The sequence below is a fragment of the Brachyhypopomus gauderio genome, unplaced genomic scaffold (genome assembly GCF_052324685.1).
Source record: "Brachyhypopomus gauderio isolate BG-103 unplaced genomic scaffold, BGAUD_0.2 sc63, whole genome shotgun sequence".
NCBI classification, from domain to species: Eukaryota; Metazoa; Chordata; class Actinopteri; order Gymnotiformes; family Hypopomidae; genus Brachyhypopomus; species Brachyhypopomus gauderio.
The window spans coordinates 1562466-1582448 of NW_027506884.1; the positions used below are offsets into that span (position 1 = coordinate 1562466).

The window sequence follows — 19983 nt, forward strand, 5'->3', positions numbered from 1 at the left end:
GAAATGCAGAATCACAAAGGGGAAAAAGGAAAGAAATGAACGAGATTTGAATGATCATCTCGCGCTCCAGGAGAAGTAAAACAAGCCCACGGGGGGAAGCTGCAGTGCACCACAAAATCACACCAGTACAGTCCAGATCTTGAGAATGTTCCAGAACCGGGGATCTCCAACATGAGGTGATGGTGCGCGCACACACACACACACACACACACACACACACACACACACACACAGAGAATGTGGGTTCAGACATACTAAACTTCAGCAGTTCACTCTCCACACATCCTCTCCACACACGAGACCAGATGTGTGTGTTCCTGTGAGAGAGGGGTCCAGCGTGGGTGTATACGAGCATGAAAATGACTTGGGAAGTGAATTATTTGAAAGCCCACACATAAATCCATACAGAGCAGGCAGGAAGGGCGGGAGAGGGACGAATATGATGTCTAGCACGGACACCAAGACTGCAGTTTAGCAAGAGAACAATAAAATAGTAAAGGCTAATCTGTTTTGAACACGTCTCCACATGTAAATTGCGGCCAAAGATGGCAGCGGCAGCGAAGGCAGGAACCCAACCTGGAGACGTATGAAAGTAAAACATCCGTATTTTCCCGGCTAAATCCCAGACCATCTCAGGCAACGTTGACCATCCGGGGGTTGGTCCCTAGGCCCTGTCTGTGTGTATGAAACAATCACGTAAAGACGATGAAGGTTTCTTTCCTTCTCATTAACAGACTGAACCGACAACCATCAGGAAAGAGCTTCCAGTGACAAATGTGCAGATAATACCAGAGAAACGTGCAGGGCAAGAATACAAACTACATCCGTGCTACAGCAAAATCAACGAGGCCTGCAACTACAGCAAAAAAACAAAAAAAAAGGCCTTAATGGGTGATGCAGCGTGAAGATTGGTGTGAAGAACCAGAGGAGAACGTGGAAGCAGCAGTCACGTGAGCACACCATGAACGTGCAGAAGCAGAACACATGACCATCCTTCTGAGAGTGGCAGGTACTAAAATCACGGACTGTTTAAGGGTGCCAAACTGTAAACACATCAAAACAAAATGTTGAATTCTAGGCAGATTACTTAGGAACTCATAATCAAGAACTTTCCTGAAAGAATACTTACTTAACAATTAAGTTGCAAACCAGAATACCCAGAGATTAATGTCCGGAATAAATCAGATGTCTCACCATTTGTGTGGGAAAATGTTGTGGCCAAAGTGTTTAGGTTCTGTTATGGCGTAGGCTGCCCCCAGACAGCGACTGATGCATCTGTGGTTCAAGGCCGGTTCAGGTGTGGGACAGGTCTGTGGCTAGTACGCTAGCACGTCCTCCCAGCTACTCCTGCCCCCCCATGCCACAGGAAGTGGAGGCTCCGTTATGCCTTTTCTGCAAAAGGACTTCAGTGTTCTGAGTCCATGACAGATTGTCAAACTTTTTTTCCCCCCACAGGAATCTGAAGCAGCTACCAGCTTTCACTGTTGTTCCCCTGGCACCGCACAGACTCCTCAAGCCAACAATGAGCGCTGTTGTTGTTGTTTGGTTGGTTCTGATCTGTTGTTTGGTTGGTTCTGATGCCAGGTTGTTGCATTTCATCAGCTCTGCTGCCTTGATTCTGCACACTGCTTCATCTGTAACGCTAATTAACCCAATTAGTGGGACCTGCTGGGGGAAGTTGATGACATGGTGGTAGTTCATGCTTGGTAGCGCAGCCATAGTTCAGTGAGCAGCTCTGTGTCTGGATGAAGCCGTCTGGCCGGGGTGAGACTGCTATCAGGGACGATGCAATTAGTTCAACAGGACCTTTTGCATCCTTTGTAGTCCATCAATTGAAATCGGTGTAAAATTGAGCTTCAGGTTCTGATAGCTGGGAACATACATATAATACAAGGAGACGCATCAGCTGGTAACCAGACACACGTGTTCTACTGGCTGTGCTGTTCGAGAAAAAGAATTACGATCTCTCTCCACTGCAGAGATCTATTATTGTGCATTTGAACTGAGTAGAAAAACGTGTGACAAAAATTGTTCCAGACAAGACGTCTACGAGCCCCTTTAAGGAAACGTCAAAGACGGCTGTTATGAACAGTGAATTACAGAATCAAACTCAGGATATAAAAAGACAAAAAAAAGATACTGGGTCAACCTGCACATGAGCCCAGCAGTGAGTCCGGGATCATAAAACTAACAGCCAGATTCTGGTGCATCTTTCAGCAGAGAGGAGATGAGAGGACACTGGAGAGAAAGACAGCAGTGCCAGCACCAGATGAGCTGGGCCACCATCACAGAAACTGAACCTCGGCAGGGGACGACTCTGCAGGCAGAGAGACCGCCACCACCACAGCACAAGGACACCGCAGCCCCCCTGCATGGGCTACACACACGCAAAAAGGTGAGAACGCAAAAGACAAACGCTCATGTTGCTAGGACCAACTTAAATGGATGTCCATTTGTACAGTGCACCAATACACTCTCATCTGTACTACCAGTCAATGATGTAGTAACAGGAGCTCCAACCTCCTACCTGAAGGAGCAGGACACGGGAGGAGATAAACCAGTGTGGGGAAAACACCTGTAGTGTGGGGCTGTGTGTGTGTGTGTGTGTGTGTGTGTGCACCAATGTGGATGTACCGGCTAACGGGTCGAGTGACAGACAGGCAGAAGCGTTGTTCTGTGTGGTGAGAAAGTGACACTCAACACTCAAACGTGGACTCTGGTGAACGGCCAAGCCACACCCGGTCCGGTACAGAACAGTATGTTCATCCAATCAGAGGACGGGAGAGGGCATCAGGGTTGGGCGCCATGGGAACAGAGAGAGTACTGTGGAGAATGTCCCTCCTTGAACACACCAGGGTCAGGGGTCATGGGTTAGTTCAAGTTCTACTCTGGTATTTCAGGGTATGTACTTAAATCTGAGTGCAATAATTAGAATCCGCTCATAAATTTCTGTGGAGATCTATCAAAGCAGTTCGAAAATCTGGTCTGTAGGAGATGTAACGAACATCCGTGCGTAAAACGCGCTGGTTTGTGCAACACTACAAACACACGTCTCTAGAATCAGCAGCCTTAGTCAGTGTTAGTCTAAAAGGAGCGTATCTCCTGGAGGAAGGAGTCAGAGCGTCGGTGCGGAGTGGAGCTGCGGGACTATGCTACTACCCTGCGGTCCTGAACTGCTGAGCAGTGTGAAGACTGTGTGTGATGTGTGTGTGATGTGTCTTTTCCACAGCAAACATCATCAACCTCGACTGGTGATCTGCTGGTAAAGTCCAGTTCAGTGCATGTGTCCAGCTCTGTCTCATGCACACACTCACAAGCTCTTTAATTTGAAAGTCCTACCACGTCCGTGACGCCCGTGACCTCCGTGACCTCAGTGACCGCGTTCTCCGGCACGCCTGTGTTCACAGGTGCATGCTGACTGACTGCAGCCTGCTGGCTACCTGCTACATCCTGTCTGCCGCTTCGTCCCCTTCAGCCCTGTTCAGTGTCTGGCAACGTGACCACCAGACTTGAGAGTATTTCGTTGACGGGCCATCCTCAACACAGCATTAACACCAGTGTGGTAGTGAGTAACGAGCTTGCACATGTCTAACTGGTAGAGGAGTGTTGCTGGAGTTTTTATATACTAGCGTGTTCTCAACAAACAGCCTGTGAATATCAGTTCTGTGGTTATAATCTGACCGTTGATGAAAGGCTAGAGGATTAACACACATCATAGCTATAGGCTCAGACTGTACCGCTCACCTGAGATGTGTTTCCTCACAACACCTCAGGAACGCGTCTGCAGCAGGTCTCCTGTGGCTCAGGTCTTCACTCTGGAGGAGAACCTCACCTATCACTGTAACTTCTCCAGTGTCAATGAGACCACGCTCACTCGCCCCTTCAAGCCCTCAGTGTAGGAGCTGAAGAGAAGTCCAGAGGTTTCAAGGCCAGCGCCATTCACACTGAACTTCTGAGGTGATGAAGAAGGTGATGAAGAATGCATATCCATGTTTCTCATATGCAAGATATCGTCATATCGCTAATGCTGAAATTCAACATTCCTTTACAATATTCATATTTAGATATATATTTACACATGTTCTCACAGTGACAAGTCACGCAAAGAAAAAGAGCTCTGTATGACTTGCATTTTCCATTACAGTTTTCTGTTTACATGGTAGTTTCTTGAAATGACTCCAAAACAAACAGTTTGGGCTTTTTGCATAGACTACCTACAAACCGAACCTTCAGATGAAACATTTTATACTGTCCAAGACTGACATTATAACTCCTGGCCAAACGGTATTAGTGTAGGTCTCTAACCGGGCCAAATAACTAACTGTGGGTCTTTATTTTGCACAGGGTCATAGAGTTTCTCCAGAGATCCAAACTTCTCACGACAGAGTAATAAAAACCTTTCGCCCTCGCTGAATTCCGCATCTACATATGTAACTGGTGCAGAGCAGCATCAACGGTTCACAGTTCAACCGAGAGCTCGTGCTGCGTTCGTCTTGTTTACCCTCAGAGAGAAGAAGCAGAGGAGGAATGTTCTGGAAAGGAAGCGGCGCTGGGCAGGAGGAACAAAGCCGCGGTGGATCTGCGGTGTCATGTATCTACCTCACATAGGGGCTAGTCATGTGACCAGAATGAGTGCGTGCCCACGTACACACACGCACACACACACACACACACACACACTCTCTGCTGCAGCTGGTTTATTAGCTCCATGTGTTCCATTAGTGCCATTGACATTTATGAACTCTGAAAGACCAGCGTGCTCTTCGGGGCCTCACGTCGTGGTTCCTCCGTGGGACAGGAAGTGCTGGAATTCTTTGTAACTCTAGGAGTCAGGCTGCCATGGCAACAATGAGCAGGGCCCACGTGAAGCGTTGCATAAAGCTCAGGGCCCGCCTGTGCATTGAACTTCTACATCTCCACCTGCGCAGGTCCGAGCTTCTCTGCTGATGGGGCCTCTGAACGAAAGACTGCAGAAACACTTGCATGTGTGAAGAAAACAGCTTGCAGCCCAGACTTATGGGATGAGACTGAGAAAGACCAAAGCTCAGGGCATGGCGTCCCCTTCCACCACGACATTTTCACACCTCTTAACGTAAACCCTCTCTGGACAACATGCCTGAGTGGCAGTATAGACCTGAGTGGCAGTATAGACCTGTGTGACAGTATAGACCTGAGTGGCAGTATAGACCTGAGTGGCAGTTTAGACCAGAGTGGCAGTTTAGACCAGAGTGGCAGTATAGACCTGAGTGGCAGTTTAGACCAGAGTGGCAGTATAGACCCGAGTGGCAGTATTGGACAGAGTGGCAGTATAGACCTGTGTGGCAGAATAGACCTGAGTGACAGTATAGACCTGTGTGACAGTATAGACCTGTGTGACAGTATAGACCCGAGTGGCACTATAGACCTGAGTGACAGTATAGACCTGTGTGACAGTATAGACCTGTGTGACAGTATAGACCTGTGTGACAGTATAGACCTGAGTGACACTATAGACCTGAGTGACAGTATAGACCTGTGTGACAGTATAGACCCGAGTGACAGTATAGACCTGAGTGACAGTATAGACCTGAGTGACAGTATAGACCTGTGTGACAGTATAGACCCGAGTGGCACTATAGACCTGAGTGACAGTATAGACCTGTGTGACAGTATAGACCCGAGTGACAGTATAGACCTGTGTGACAGTATAGACCTGAGTGACAGTATAGACCTGTGTGACAGTATAGACCCGAGTGGCACTATAGACCTGAGTGACAGTATAGACCTGTGTGACAGTATAGACCTGAGTGACAGTATAGACCTTGCTGATCCACCTTTTGAGCTCTTTTGCTCCTTGAGTCTTGTTCTGTTTGCCTTCGACAGTGACGGAGTTCAAAGTGGCCGACTGCTGTTGTAGCCCATCCATGACCCACGCGTTGTGCGGTCAGACCTGCTAGGTGGAGCCCCAGACATTTGACTGGCTGGTCATCAGAAGAATTCATGACATCATCCTCTGACCCATTTTGTTGTGGAGTTGTTTACAGGATTCCCCTTCACAGGACATTCTTCCTCAGTGACATCATTTTAGAATAATAACGCCACAAGATTTGACCTACTGTGGATTCACACTGAAACAGGTCCACAGCAAACATGCTCACCTAATTTTTTCAATCATGAAAGGACGAGTGTCTCTAATAAAGTTGCCATTCAGTACACACACACACACACACACACACACACACACACACACACACACACACACACACACACACACACACAAAGCGACCCCACGCCCCTTCACCTCCCAGGCTACCCAGACATAACCCTCCACACCACGTTCCACAGACAGAGGGGCCCTCATTTCCTGTTTCTACTAACTTAACTCACTCAAATGATTTCTTAAGCCTGCTACCCTCTAAACCTCATAGTAATAAAGAACACTGGGAAACACAGCTGGGATACCGACCCCACTCAGAACACTTATTTGTATAAGGTGTTACAACCTGAAATGAATTGCACAATCCCTATGGGTACAATTACCAAGGCATAACTGGTAAAAGGTGTTTTCTATTCAGATGTACAGATCCATCTTATTAAACCTTTGCATGCTTGCTTGCATGGTGGCAACAGCTCAAACAAACATACAACAGCAAACAAACACGTCATGCCATGTGTCTAATGGTGTTTTCATGGAAAGAGCTTACTTGAGTTTTCAACACACAGCTAATGCACCGTCACAGTTGAACTGTTCTACTCGGTTCTGTTCTCGGCTGTCCACACATATGGTGTAATGATATTTCTAGACTTCCCTTCTGGGTTCTGGATGAACATACTTTTACATGTGTCTTCAGTCTCCATTCTATTCGCCACTTTGGAATGATTCAGCAGAAACACAGCCAGCTGTTCTCCACTCCTGGCCTCCTCCACAAACCCCCCAGTATTGAGGCCTTTTAAACGTTTGGCAACCACAGCTTGTGCCTTTCCAGACCCCAGTCCATCCTACACACACACACAGACACACACTCATTCACTCTCCCACTCACTCACTCACTCACACACACTCACACACTCTCCCTATCACACACTCTCTCCCACTCGCACACTTTTCTCCCCCACTCTCATTCCACTTGAGGTATTTCTCTATCATTTCTGCAATGCTGGATTCATAGTTAAATCTGCGTTGCCCATTTGTAAACCTGCCCTAGTGACAAAAGCCCAATTTGCTCCAGGCTGGTCTTTACGTGTCCTTCACTATCACATATCTGGGGTTCCGCTTCTGTGCACCACCTCAAAACAAAAATGCTGAACCAGGATCAGATGGGAATGTATTTGTGTAAACATGTTCCTACATCGAAACTCTTATTTGTACATTCAAAACAGCTCCTGAGCCCCAGACACAGAACACACACGCATCTGCAACACGGGCTCGGCTACGACACACACACTCGGCTACGACACACACACACTCTGCACAGCATTTGTGCCGCAACGGGGTGGAATTATGCTCAGACGTTGATAAGAGGAGAGAGAGAGATGGCAGTAGGACGGAGGGGGTACAGGCGGAGGGAGAGATCCGTCCACAGATACGTCCACCGCAAGACACACGCCAGCCGTGGCTTCTGCAAGGACTAAAATAAACATGTCCTGTGTTCGACGGTGGACGGAAGTATCTGTTACAGAGAAGCTTGTGTTGTAGAACACGTCTCAAAACAAGACATGCTGACTTTGCTATGATGACCATGTCCATACACTGAGGGTGTCTGTGACAGTTATACCTACAGTGCATTCGCACCATTCAAATGTGATGCTTTATCTTTTACTGTTGTAGCACCATTTATTTCCTTTTTAATCATTGGCACATAGAAAAATGTTTTTTTGCATTCTTTTAAATGTGTTCCACAATTTCTTTCTGAGACTTCCCAATTACAAGATAAATGATTCAGTGTCACAGGTTAATGTGTTGACCCTGAGATGACCTTAACCTCTGAAACTGTGCAGCATGTCGTTTTGTAAATCATCTCTAAAACACATGAGGTCATCTTTAAAAATGATGTATAACGCAATAATGATGGAAAATTTAACTAGTACAGCAGGTCAGGGTGGAGGTCAAGGGTTTGTGGTGCACCAGCAGACCAGACCTCATTAGGTAATACGAGAGTGCGTCTGGGGGAGTGTAAAACAAATAAATGTGGTGAGTGTGCTATATCACTCCGACCCCTTTACCTTCGTGACAACACCTTCCTACAACACCAGGCTGCTGGCCTACATTCAAATATCGGTTTGGGAACAGTTAGTGATTTCCCAGGCAATTGAGTACTGACCACGGCCTTCTCACAGTGAAGATGACCAGGCCCCTTGGATAAGCACTATAAGGTCAGATATAGTGCAGTGTATGGAAACAGGGAGAAGTACACCTTCATTCCTTACTGACTCCAACAACCAAAGACCACTATCCAGAGGCATGCAGTCACCCTGTACCCTGAAGACTCTCCTCTTTCACCACAGCAGTAAGGAAAGGCATCATGAGATATAACAGGAGTGTTCAGCTCCAAGCCTAAAGCACGGTCTACCTCGTATAGTCCAGAACTGTCTAACTACTCCCTTGTACCAAACGACCAGAGTAAGAACTCAGTATCAAGGTCCTATAAAGCTCTTTAATTAGAGGATTTGGGGCCCATTTCCCAAAACCATTATGGTGTTAAGATCATCTTGATACTCACTCACTCACTTTTATGATGATCTCTACGTGATCATGGATCTTCAGCAAATCTGGCCCTCGTTAGCGGCTGCAGGCTAGCTCTACATACCTTCTTGGCAGCGTGTGACGGAGACCTCCTCCTGGGTTTGGGCACCTCGCCCTTCAGGGCGGCCGGCGGGTTGGACACGGAGCCATTCTCCTGCTTGTCAGGGGGCGGGGTGGGGGTGGGGGTGGGGCCAGGGGCGGGGCCAGCTTGGGCGGCCATGTCCTCCGTGCAGGTAAGGCGCAGACTGCGCAGGTAATCATCCGTCTGGCGGTCCACCACCAGCAGCCTGGTCTCCTGCTCCAGTAGCTTGATCCTCTGCACCACCTGAGCAGTGGCGAGAGGTTCCCCAGACACACAACATCACCACCTGACCACCTGAGTCCAACAACACTCCTTCATACGGGTTCAGAGATGTAAATGCCCCCAGAATGTGAGATCTCTTACCGGCTATGTGTAAAATCTTTATTTGTCCCTCCACAAATGAAAAGAACAGGTTGTAAAAGTTGTTTACTACATGTTCTAGTTAACCAGATTGAACTCTGCACTTTTGAATGCAGCACAACTGTGAACGTTTATATTCGACATTACCCACAGGTTCAAAGTTCATGAACCTGTAGGTAATTTAATGCTCCAGCTGCCTGGAAAACCGAACAACGTGAACGAACTCTTTAGTTGGTGTAATTATTCGTTTTGCATCATTAACATCTGGCCAGCCTTCCATCCAGAAAGAGGAACTCTTATTAGTAAGAGGACGGACGTCACTCGTGTCCCAGGACGCATGTGTCCAGAAGAGTTTGGATGGTACTCAAGCAGCAGCGGTTATTGCCTTTTTTAATTTTATAGTTTATAGTTATATATAATTTTTTTTCCTGGTGATGAAGTGTTGTGTCCCAATGAGTCACAAAGCCAGCCAGACACGCAGCTCAGACTTGCCCAGGAATAGTGCCCACAGCTAGAGTGATTAACCAGCTCAGTCCCACTTATATATCATGTACTTACAGCAGAATACAGTTGAAGCTACAATTCACCAGGGTCACATTTAAACTCTTGGCTGAAACTTCAATTCAAGGCATATGCAGCCTACACTCTGGTGTTTAGCTCCTTTATAAAGTAGGAATCTCATGAATTTATTTGAAAGTTCATACATCTGTGCTATGGTGACACCAGCATCTGTTCAGGTTGTACTGCCCTAATGTGGAAAGGCAGTATTTGTTAAACTTCAAGCTAGTGTTTATCTTGGATAAAGGGAAAACACAACCGTTCCAAAACGTGTGATGCTGGGAAAAGCATTATCTAAGACTCCTGTCACATTTTGAACGAGTGCCAAAGCATCAATGTCCCTGTAAGTGGAACAAGTTACCCAGTTGAAACAGAATAATAAACTATGATAATGGACGCGACACGCTGCTGGACCTGTTAATGCCCCTTAATCAGCAATTTCACTGCTGCTCCACAGATAACGCGCGTACTACATGTGGGTCGCAACTGTGAGGGTTTTTCTAGAATATTCGGGAACACCTTCAATACACTTACATTGGACTCTTGCCACATATGGTTTTATACCTAGATGTACCTAAATATTTATAATGACACGCAAATATTTCACAACAAAGTTACTCTGTGTTACTGGTTTAAATGAATCCTTGTGGTGGTGTATACACTAATAGGCCTACATTTGAGTCCAACACCGAGATGCTGGTCAGTGGTCAGTGGGCAGGTGTACTCACCTGGTGGTGCGTCTCTCTCTCCACGTTCTCTCCGTTCACCTCCACCACTCGGTCACCCGCGCGCAGCCCCGACGCCTCGGCCGGTGAGCCGCTCTCCACTTTGCGGATGTACTGTCCGCTCTTGCCCTTCTCGCCGTGTAGGTGAAACCCGTAGCCGCTATCGCCCTTCATCATGCAGCACAGCCGAGGTTTGAGATCGCCTGCCATACTTTATTCGCCTCCACATCCACAGTCTTCACGGAACGCAAGTGTAACTTTTCCAAGAATGAAGGATATCTCCAGAGGACACCAGCAGCTCAGGCGCATGTAGAACACCACCCTGGGCTCCTCCAGCGCTCTTCACGGAGGTGATGGTGTAGCCTGCATCACCACACACCGACACGCACGTCACTCTTCTTTACGTTATAATAAAAACTAAGTTTTGCCTTGTTGAGGATCCGCGCACAAAATCGGAACTTATTGCGCAAGACGGTCCGAGTCGCCCATCTGCTGTCCAGCCCAGCACCGAACTAGAGCTGTAACCTCCACATAGATCAGCAGAAGTGTCCGTGTTCTGGAGAAGAGCGAACACAGCGTCTGTAGAACCGGACAGAAAGAGCTACAGGTACTCTGTACTGTCCCGGCTTGCACCCATGTTCGCAGGAGGCTGTGATGGTGGTGATGGTGGTGGTGGAGATGGTGGTGGTGAGGGCGGACACCCCTTCAGTGAAAGTGGCGCTCCGGAGCGAATGGACGCGCTCGTATCTTGTGAAGATATCACTAGCACCGCCCTTTAGTCCTTCTAGAAACAACCTTACTGGGCTCGTATGTTTCCCTCTGAAAATGCAACCAGTGTCATTTCGTCTGTATTGTTTTTTAATACAAAGTTATGAGTCAAACACGCATATCTGCCTTTCCTTCCAGGCACACGCAACACGTAAAAAAGCACCAATAACACGTACGACGATACGTAACATGGTTTTGTAAGCACTTCCATCAGGATAAGACTGGCACCCAGAGTTTACAAGCGCGCCAAGAATGAAAACCTATTACGATACTGCCCCCTATCGGAAGATTTAACATTCTGAGAATATTATGTGATTACGGTAGATTTATTAGGTGAAAATGACTTGTATTAACAATGTAGTGTGGCATTTTGCAGAAAATAAAATATATGGTAAACAACTCATCGGTCAATAAACCATTGCACAAATATAAATAATCCCAACAGCAGAGTGCATTACACGAAGTTGTTCCGATCAGCTGCCGCTATGCCGCTGGACAAGAGAACCGAATAACCAGGTTCACCAGACACCTGAAAGAACACCAGTACTACCAGTACACCAGTACTGAACACCTGAAAGAACACCAGTACTACCAGTACACCAGTACTGAACACAGGGGTGATAGAGGGAAAAATTCCTGAGCCTGAACTTTTTCTGAGCGCGGGGTGTGTGTGTGTGTGTATGGAGTGTTAGTGTACCATATTTAGAATATTTAATAATTAATATTTAAATAAATTAATAATAAATAAGTCAGGTAATCATTATAGTGAAATAAAAAACAAATTTCTATTAATATTCTGAGAAAATGCTGTATGCATGATTAATTATATCTTCATTACTGTTAGTAAATTATAGGATACCAGACAACTCAAAGAAATTATGCAAATAAAGTTTAAAAGAATTACAAGTATTATGATTATAGTTAGTTTTTATATATAAAATTTAATAAATTTAATAAATATTTTGTGTTGGTTTATTAGGACATACATTTTGTGCTTTTGTTAATGTATTACACCTTATGCCGTAAGGCGGCCAGGATGAACCAGATCGTCTGACTACCTGTACCGGCTCAAAAAAAAACACTATATTTTTAAATATATATTTTATATTTCTGATAAAAATTTAACTTAAAATCAGAATAAAGATAAAATACTGAATTTATCTTGTATCTACCTCTGAAGCTCTTCTGATGTCTGAAATACAGGCGGTCCCCGGGTTACGACGTTGATCCGTCGTAAATCGATTTTCGGTGTAAATCGGAACATACGTATATACTGTACGTAAATAACGTACTATACGCAGTTATCCTATCCTAATGCTAGCCTTTTGACCAATACCTTTATCCATAGCTGCGTTTAACTAATCCTGACGCCGCGCACACCAAACACCAAGTTCCTTTTACGACGCAGAACCACTTAGGTCCAAACGAGGCTTTATACAGTAAATGGGAGATGTGTAGTAACCACGAAAAATCGTAACTTGGGAACCTCGTAAGGATCGTAAGGATCATATTTCGGCATCAAAACAGATAGCATGCGCGCGCGTGTGGTTTATCATTATGATTTGACGGATTTTTCCCCCCCTCAAATTTTTTTTTCTCGCGGACGTGTCGGTACGCCGGAATTCCGGCGTGGCGCCTGAAAACTATCAGGCCTGTGAACACCTGAAGGAACACCAGTACTGAACACCTGAAAGAACACCAGTACTGAACACCTGAAGGAACACCAGTACTGAACACCTGAAGGAATACAGCAAGTGTCTGTGCTTCTTTAACACTAACTAAAAGATAAAACGTTCAGTATGGAGGAAGACTTTTGTTTTAACCCCAGCTCACAACACAGCTGATACGAATCACAAATTTATTTTTGTAAACTAGATACTAGCAATACAATGTTTATTTTGAGTGTTTTAATTAAGGATGGGCAATATTATTACCCATTTCTTCATGAAACTAACAATGTATAAATTAAATCTGCTTTTCACACTGTGAAAAATGAACTCAAGGTGAAAGCTTATATATAAACATCATATGGTATTTTGTCAAAATATGGTGTAAATAAACAATTTAAACTAGAGCTCCTGAGAATTCAGGATTCTGAGGACATCACCCCTCCTTCTTCTCCTTCTTGCCAGCAATTAGCAAAGCCAAACATCACCCTTTATTATGTTAATTCACAGAGCAAGACTGAGGCAGCAGCCTCACCCAGAAAGTCTCTGATCACAGATCACAAACAAGCAGAAACACAAATGCTTCTACCAAATGCTTCTAACACAAATATAGATAGATAGATAGATAGATAGATAGATAGATAGATAGATAGATAGATAGATAGATAGATAGAGGTAGTATAAGAAATGTACAAAGAGCAAGATTCAAGCCTGCTGTTTAGATCACAAACAAGCAGAAACACAAATGCTTCTATCAAATGCTTCTAACACAAATATAGATAGATAGATAGATAGATAGATAGATAGATAGATAGATAGATAGATAGATAGATAGTATAAGAAATGTACAAAGAGCAAGATTCAAGCCTGCTGTTTAGATCATAAACAAGCAGAAACACAAATGCTTCTATCAAATGCTTCTAACACAAATATAGATAGATAGATAGATAGATAGATAGATATAGATAGATAGATAGATAGATAGAGGTAGTATAAGAAATGTACAAAGAGCAAGATTCAAGCCTGCTGTTTAGATCACAAACAAGCAGAAACACAAATGCTTCTATCAAATGCTTCTAACACAAATATAGATAGATAGATAGATAGATAGATAGATAGATAGATAGATAGATAGATAGATAGATAGATAGATAGTATAAGAAATGTACAAAGAGCAAGATTCAAGCCTGCTGTTTAGATCACAAACAAGCAGAAACACAAATGCTTCTATCAAATGCTTCTAACACAAATATAGATAGATAGATAGATAGATAGATAGATAGATAGATAGATAGATAGATAGAGAACACATGAATTTGTTTTCCTGTCTTTTCCTCTCCTTTTCCAGCCTGCTGTTTAGATCACAACATTTATCAGTGATGCAGTGATGCAACGCGACCATGCTAATTTTCGCTAGCAATGATATGGGATTTCCTATATAACATTAGCATCAAGCTAATTGCGCCATATAATTTCTTAGCTTTTCAAACGCGAATTCAAACGCGGAAACAGAAAGTGTTTGATTACAACAAATATTATATAGTATAGTATATGAAATATACAAAGAGCAAGATTCAAACATTTTTATTTATTTTTATTGTTTGACGGGACTCATTAGAGAAACTGTCGTCTCTACGTGCGATTGCCAGCTTGTGCTTTGGCAGGCGTATGAGCTGGGGGTGAGCCGCTTCCACCGCATTACCAAGACAATGGGCGTTAATCCCTTCACAGCAGGGGAGTGGGCTACATGGACCCTACCAAGCCCTGTGAAATTTTTCGCTTCTCTAGGAGCTCTAGTGTTAAAATCATTGATGCAATAGGCTACATTTAGCCAGCAAGCTGAAACTCTGTAACTGCTCTAATCCTGATTCACATAAATCTCACCTAAGGTTGTAATTTGGAGGAGGCCATGTTCTGGCTTGTCTTCTTTTGCTCTCGCGGATGGTGTCCTGACCAGGATTGAGGAGGAGACAGGACCTGACCTCCTGGAACAGCCTGGGCCATCGTGCACATCTGCAATGGTGCCTTCACCAACCATGTGTACAACACAAGGCCAATAAACTTCCCAAACCCCTTCACACTTCTTCTTGAAGCATGTTCCTTCACTTTTATGCTGTCTTTATTGGTGTTCTGCATGAGTCCTGCACCTGAGTCTGAATCAAAGAGGAACTAGAAGCTGTCCAACGGGCACCATGTTTGGGAGTGACACAGCTGCACTCCGGGGTGTAGTGTGGAGTCCTTAGCAATAACAAATGTCTGTATCTTCAACAGCATTTATTTCTTAATCCTCTCTGTGTTCACAAACAACAACAAAAAATGTTACAAGGCAAGAGCTTGTTTTTTTGCGCTTACACATGTCGCCCTTCATCATGCAGCACAGCCGAGGTTTGAGATCGCCTGCCATACTTTATTCGCCTCCACATCCACAGTCTTCACGGAACGCAAGTGTAACTTTTCCAAGAATGAAGGATATCTCCAGAGGACACCAGCAGCTCAGGCGCATGTAGAACACCACCCTGGGCTCCTCCAGCGCTCTTCACGGAGGTGATGGTGTAGCCTGCATCACCACACACCGACACGCACGTCACTCTTCTTTACGTTATAATAAAAACTAAGTTTTGCCTTGTTGAGGATCCGCGCACAAAATCGGAACTTATTGCGCAAGACGGTCCGAGTCGCCCATCTGCTGTCCAGCCCAGCACCGAACTAGAGCTGTAACCTCCACATAGATCAGCAGAAGTGTCCGTGTTCTGGAGAAGAGCGAACACAGCGTCTGTAGAACCGGACAGAAAGAGCTACAGGTACTCTGTACTGTCCCGGCTTGCACCCATGTTCGCAGGAGGCTGTGATGGTGGTGATGGTGGTGGTGGAGATGGTGGTGGTGAGGGCGGACACCCCTTCAGTGAAAGTGGCGCTCCGGAGCGAATGGACGCGCTCGTATCTTGTGAAGATATCACTAGCACCGCCCTTTAGTCCTTCTAGAAACAACCTTACTGGGCTCGTATGTTTCCCTCTGAAAATGCAACCAGTGTCATTTCGTCTGTATTGTTTTTTAATACAAAGTTATGAGTCAAACACGCATATCTGCCTTTCCTTCCAGGCACACGCAACACGTAAAAAAGCACCAATAACACGTACGACGATACGTAACATGGTTTTGTAAGCACTTCCATCAGGATAAGACTGGCACCCAGAGTTTACAAGCGCGCCAAGAATGAAAACCTATTACGATACTGCCCCCTATCGGAAGATTTAACATTCTGAGAATATTATGTGATTACGGTAGATTTATTAAGTGAAAATGACTTGTATTAACAATGTAGTGTGGCATTTTGCAGAAAATAAAATATATGGTAAACAACTCATCGGTCAATAAACCATTGCACAAATATAAATAATCCCAACAGCAGAGTGCATTACACGAAGTTGTTCCGATCAGCTGCCGCTATGCCGCTGGACAAGAGAACCGAATAACCAGGTTCACCAGACACCTGAAAGAACACCAGTACTACCAGTACACCAGTACTGAACACCTGAAAGAACACCAGTACTACCAGTACACCAGTACTGAACACCTGAAAGAACACCAGTACTACCAGTACACCAGTACTGAACACAGGGGTGATAGAGGGAAAAATTCCTGAGCCTGAACTTTTTCTGAGCGCGGGGTGTGTGTGTGTGTGTATGGAGTGTTAGTGTACCATATTTAGAATATTTAATAATTAATATTTAAATAAATTAATAATAAATAAGTCAGGTAATCATTATAGTGAAATAAAAAACAAATTTCTATTAATATTCTGAGAAAATGCTGTATGCATGATTAATTATTTCTTCATTACTGTTAGTAAATTATAGGATACCAGACAACTCAAAGAAATTATGCAAATAAAGTTTAAAAGAATTACAAGTATTATGATTATAGTTAGTTTTTATATATAAAATTTAATAAATTTAATAAATATTTTGTGTTGGTTTATTAGGACATACATTTTGTGCTTTTGTTCATGTATTACACCTTATGCCGTAAGGCGGCCAGGATGAACCAGATCGTCTGACTACCTGTACCGGCTCAAAAAAAAACACTATATTTTTAAATATATATTTTATATTTCTGATAAAAATTTAACTTAAAATCAGAATAAAGATAAAATACTGAATTTATCTTGTATCTACCTCTGAAGCTCTTCTGATGTCTGAAATACAGGCGGTCCCCGGGTTACGACGTTGATCCGTCGTAAATCGATTTTCGGTGTAAATCGGAACATACGTATATACTGTACGTAAATAACGTACTATACGCAGTTATCCTATCCTAATGCTAGCCTTTTGGCAAATACCTTTATCCATAGCTGCGTTTAACTAATCCTGACGCCGCGCACACCAAACACCAAGTTCCTTTTACGACGCAGAACCACTTAGGTCCAAACGAGGCTTTATACAGTAAATGGGAGATGTGTAGTAACCACGAAAAATCGTAACTTGGGAACCTCGTAAGGATCGTAAGGATCATATTTCGGCATCAAAACAGATAGCATGCGCGCGCGTGTGGTTTATCATTATGATTTGACGGATTTTTCCCCCCCTCAAATTTTTTTTTCTCGCGGACGTGTCGGTACGCCGGAATTCCGGCGTGGCGCCTGAAAACTATCAGGCCTGTGAACACCTGAAGGAACACCAGTACTGAACACCTGAAGGAATACAGCAAGTGTCTGTGCTTCTTTAACACTAACTAAAAGATAAAACGTTCAGTATGGAGGAAGACTTTTGTTTTAACCCCAGCTCACAACACAGCTGATACGAATCACAAATTTATTTTTGTAAACTAGATACTAGCAATACAATGTTTATTTTGAGTGTTTTAATTAAGGATGGGCAATATTATTACCCATTTCTTCATGAAACTAACAATGTATAAATGAAATCTGCTTTTCACACTGTGAAAAATGAACTCAAGGTGAAAGCTTATATATAAACATCATATGGTATTTTGTCAAAATATGGTGTAAATAAACAATTTAAAATCATTGATGCAATAGGCTACATTTAGCCAGCAAGCTGAAACTCTGTAACTGCTCTAATCCTGATTCACATAAATCTCACCTAAGGTTGTAATTTGGAGGAGGCCATGTTCTGGCTTGTCTTCTTTTGCTCTCGCGGATGGTGTCCTGACCAGGATTGAGGAGGAGACAGGACCTGACCTCCTGGAACAGCCTGGGCCATCGTGCACATCTGCAATGGTGCCTTCACCAACCATGTGTACAACACAAGGCCAATAAACTTCCCAAACCCCTTCACACTTCTTCTTGAAGCATGTTCCTTCACTTTTATGCTGTCTTTATTGGTGTTCTGCATGAGTCCTGCACCTGAGTCTGAATCAAAGAGGAACTAGAAGCTGTCCAACGGGCACCATGTTTGGGAGTGACACAGCTGCACTCCGGGGTGTAGTGTGGAGTCCTTAGCAATAACAAATGTCTGTATCTTCAACAGCATTTATTTCTTAATCCTCTCTGTGTTCACAAACAACAACAAAAAATGTTACAAGGCAAGAGCTTGTTTTTTTGCGCTTACACATGTCAAAATATGACTGATGAGAAAATATATCCCCCACTGATTCCCCTGTGCAGTTAAAGTGTATCTATGAAACACAAATGATTTCATGTGCATTTTTATGTCCACACAAAGCAGATCATGACATGAGGAAAAAATACATTTAAAAAGTACCTTAGCCTATGTCTTCAATTCCCCCAATGGCTTCAGAACTGATGCTTTTGTCAAGTTTTTGATTTATAAACAAGGGAAAATTTCCACTGGTTGCTGCGAACATTCCCACCAGCCCAATCACGTCCAGGACCGTGTATATTTACACAAAGTCTTCACTTTTTTGGTAGGAAAAAAAAAGTCTTTTTTTTTTGGTAACTCTCTCGTTACATTCATCCATCTCTGATTTGATTGTTGGGTTTGTTGTTCCCACGGTCAACACTAATCTCGCGAGAACGGATATTCGAGATACTGCAGGTTGACATTCTCGCGAGGCTAACGACATAATTCATTTTGGAGAGGCACTTGAATGCTTTAAAAAATATTATAATATGGGAAATTTACGGGAAAATATTAATACGGGAGGATGACGGGAACGAGGGGTAAAAGCCTGTTTTGGTCAGTTTCCCGGCCAAAACAGGAGACAGTAAGCATAGCAGGAGTAGTAAACACAGTTTATCTGGCAGTCCTTCAGCACTGAGACTGACATGTCAGAGGCACCATGAGGAAACGTCCTTCTGGCTTTTTAGCCACAGCCACCAGAGGGCGCATTTGTGGTCAGTGTGCCTCACTCTCGTCGGGCTGCTGTCTGCCCCTGCAGCTACAACCACACACCTCCCATAGGCCCTGTAGACTAACCACAACCACTCACCTCCCATAGGCTCTGCAGACTAACCACAACCACACACCTCCCATAGGCCCTGCAGACTAACCACAACCACTCACCTCCCATAGGCCCTGCAGACTAACCACAACCACACACCTCCGATAGGCCCTGCAGACTAACCACAACCACACACCTCCCATAGGCCCTGCAGACTAACCACAACCACACACCTCCGATAGGCCCTGCAGACTAACCACAACCACACACCTCCCATAGGCCCTGCAGACTAACCACAACCACACACCTCCCATAGGCCCTGCAGACTAACCACACCCACGCACCTCCTACAGGCCCTGCAGACTAACCATAACCACACACCTCCTATAGGCCCTGCAGACTAACCATAACCATGCACCTCCCATAGGCCCTGCAGTCTAACCACAACCACGCACCTCCTACAGGCCCTGCAGACTAACCATAACCACACACCTCCCATAGGCCCTGCAGACTAACCACAACCACACATCTCCCATAGGCCCTGCAGACTAACCACAACCACACACCTCCCATAGGACCTGCAGACTAACCACAACCACGCACCTCCCAAAGGCCCTGCAGACTAACCACAACCACGCACCTCCCATAGGCCCTGCAGACTAACCATAACCATGCACCTCCCATAGGCCCTGCAGACTAACCACAACCACACACCTCCTATAGGACCTGCAGACTAA

At 44.5% G+C, this 19983-nt stretch overlaps 1 protein-coding gene across 2 annotated transcripts in view; it reads right to left on the minus strand.

Moving 5' to 3' along the window:
• Window positions 1-18412, minus strand: part of LOC143489607 (Na(+)/H(+) exchange regulatory cofactor NHE-RF2) — a 42824-nt gene extending 24412 nt beyond the window's left edge. Inside the window, exons 1-4 of one of the 2 annotated variants that reach the window (XM_076988747.1) lie at window positions 17986-18412; window positions 14767-15895; window positions 10451-11266; window positions 8787-9047 (exon numbers count right to left, since the gene is read on the minus strand). In XM_076988747.1, the coding sequence (XP_076844862.1) occupies window positions 8787-9047; window positions 10451-10657 (468 nt within the window). In that variant the 5' untranslated portion in view covers window positions 10658-11266; window positions 14767-15895; window positions 17986-18412. Of the gene's footprint in view, window positions 1-8786; window positions 9048-10450; window positions 11914-14766; window positions 15896-17985 lie in introns of those variants that run through there. The other variant, XM_076988746.1, reaches the window with a different exon arrangement.
• Between the last annotated feature and the right edge of the window lie 1571 nt (window positions 18413-19983).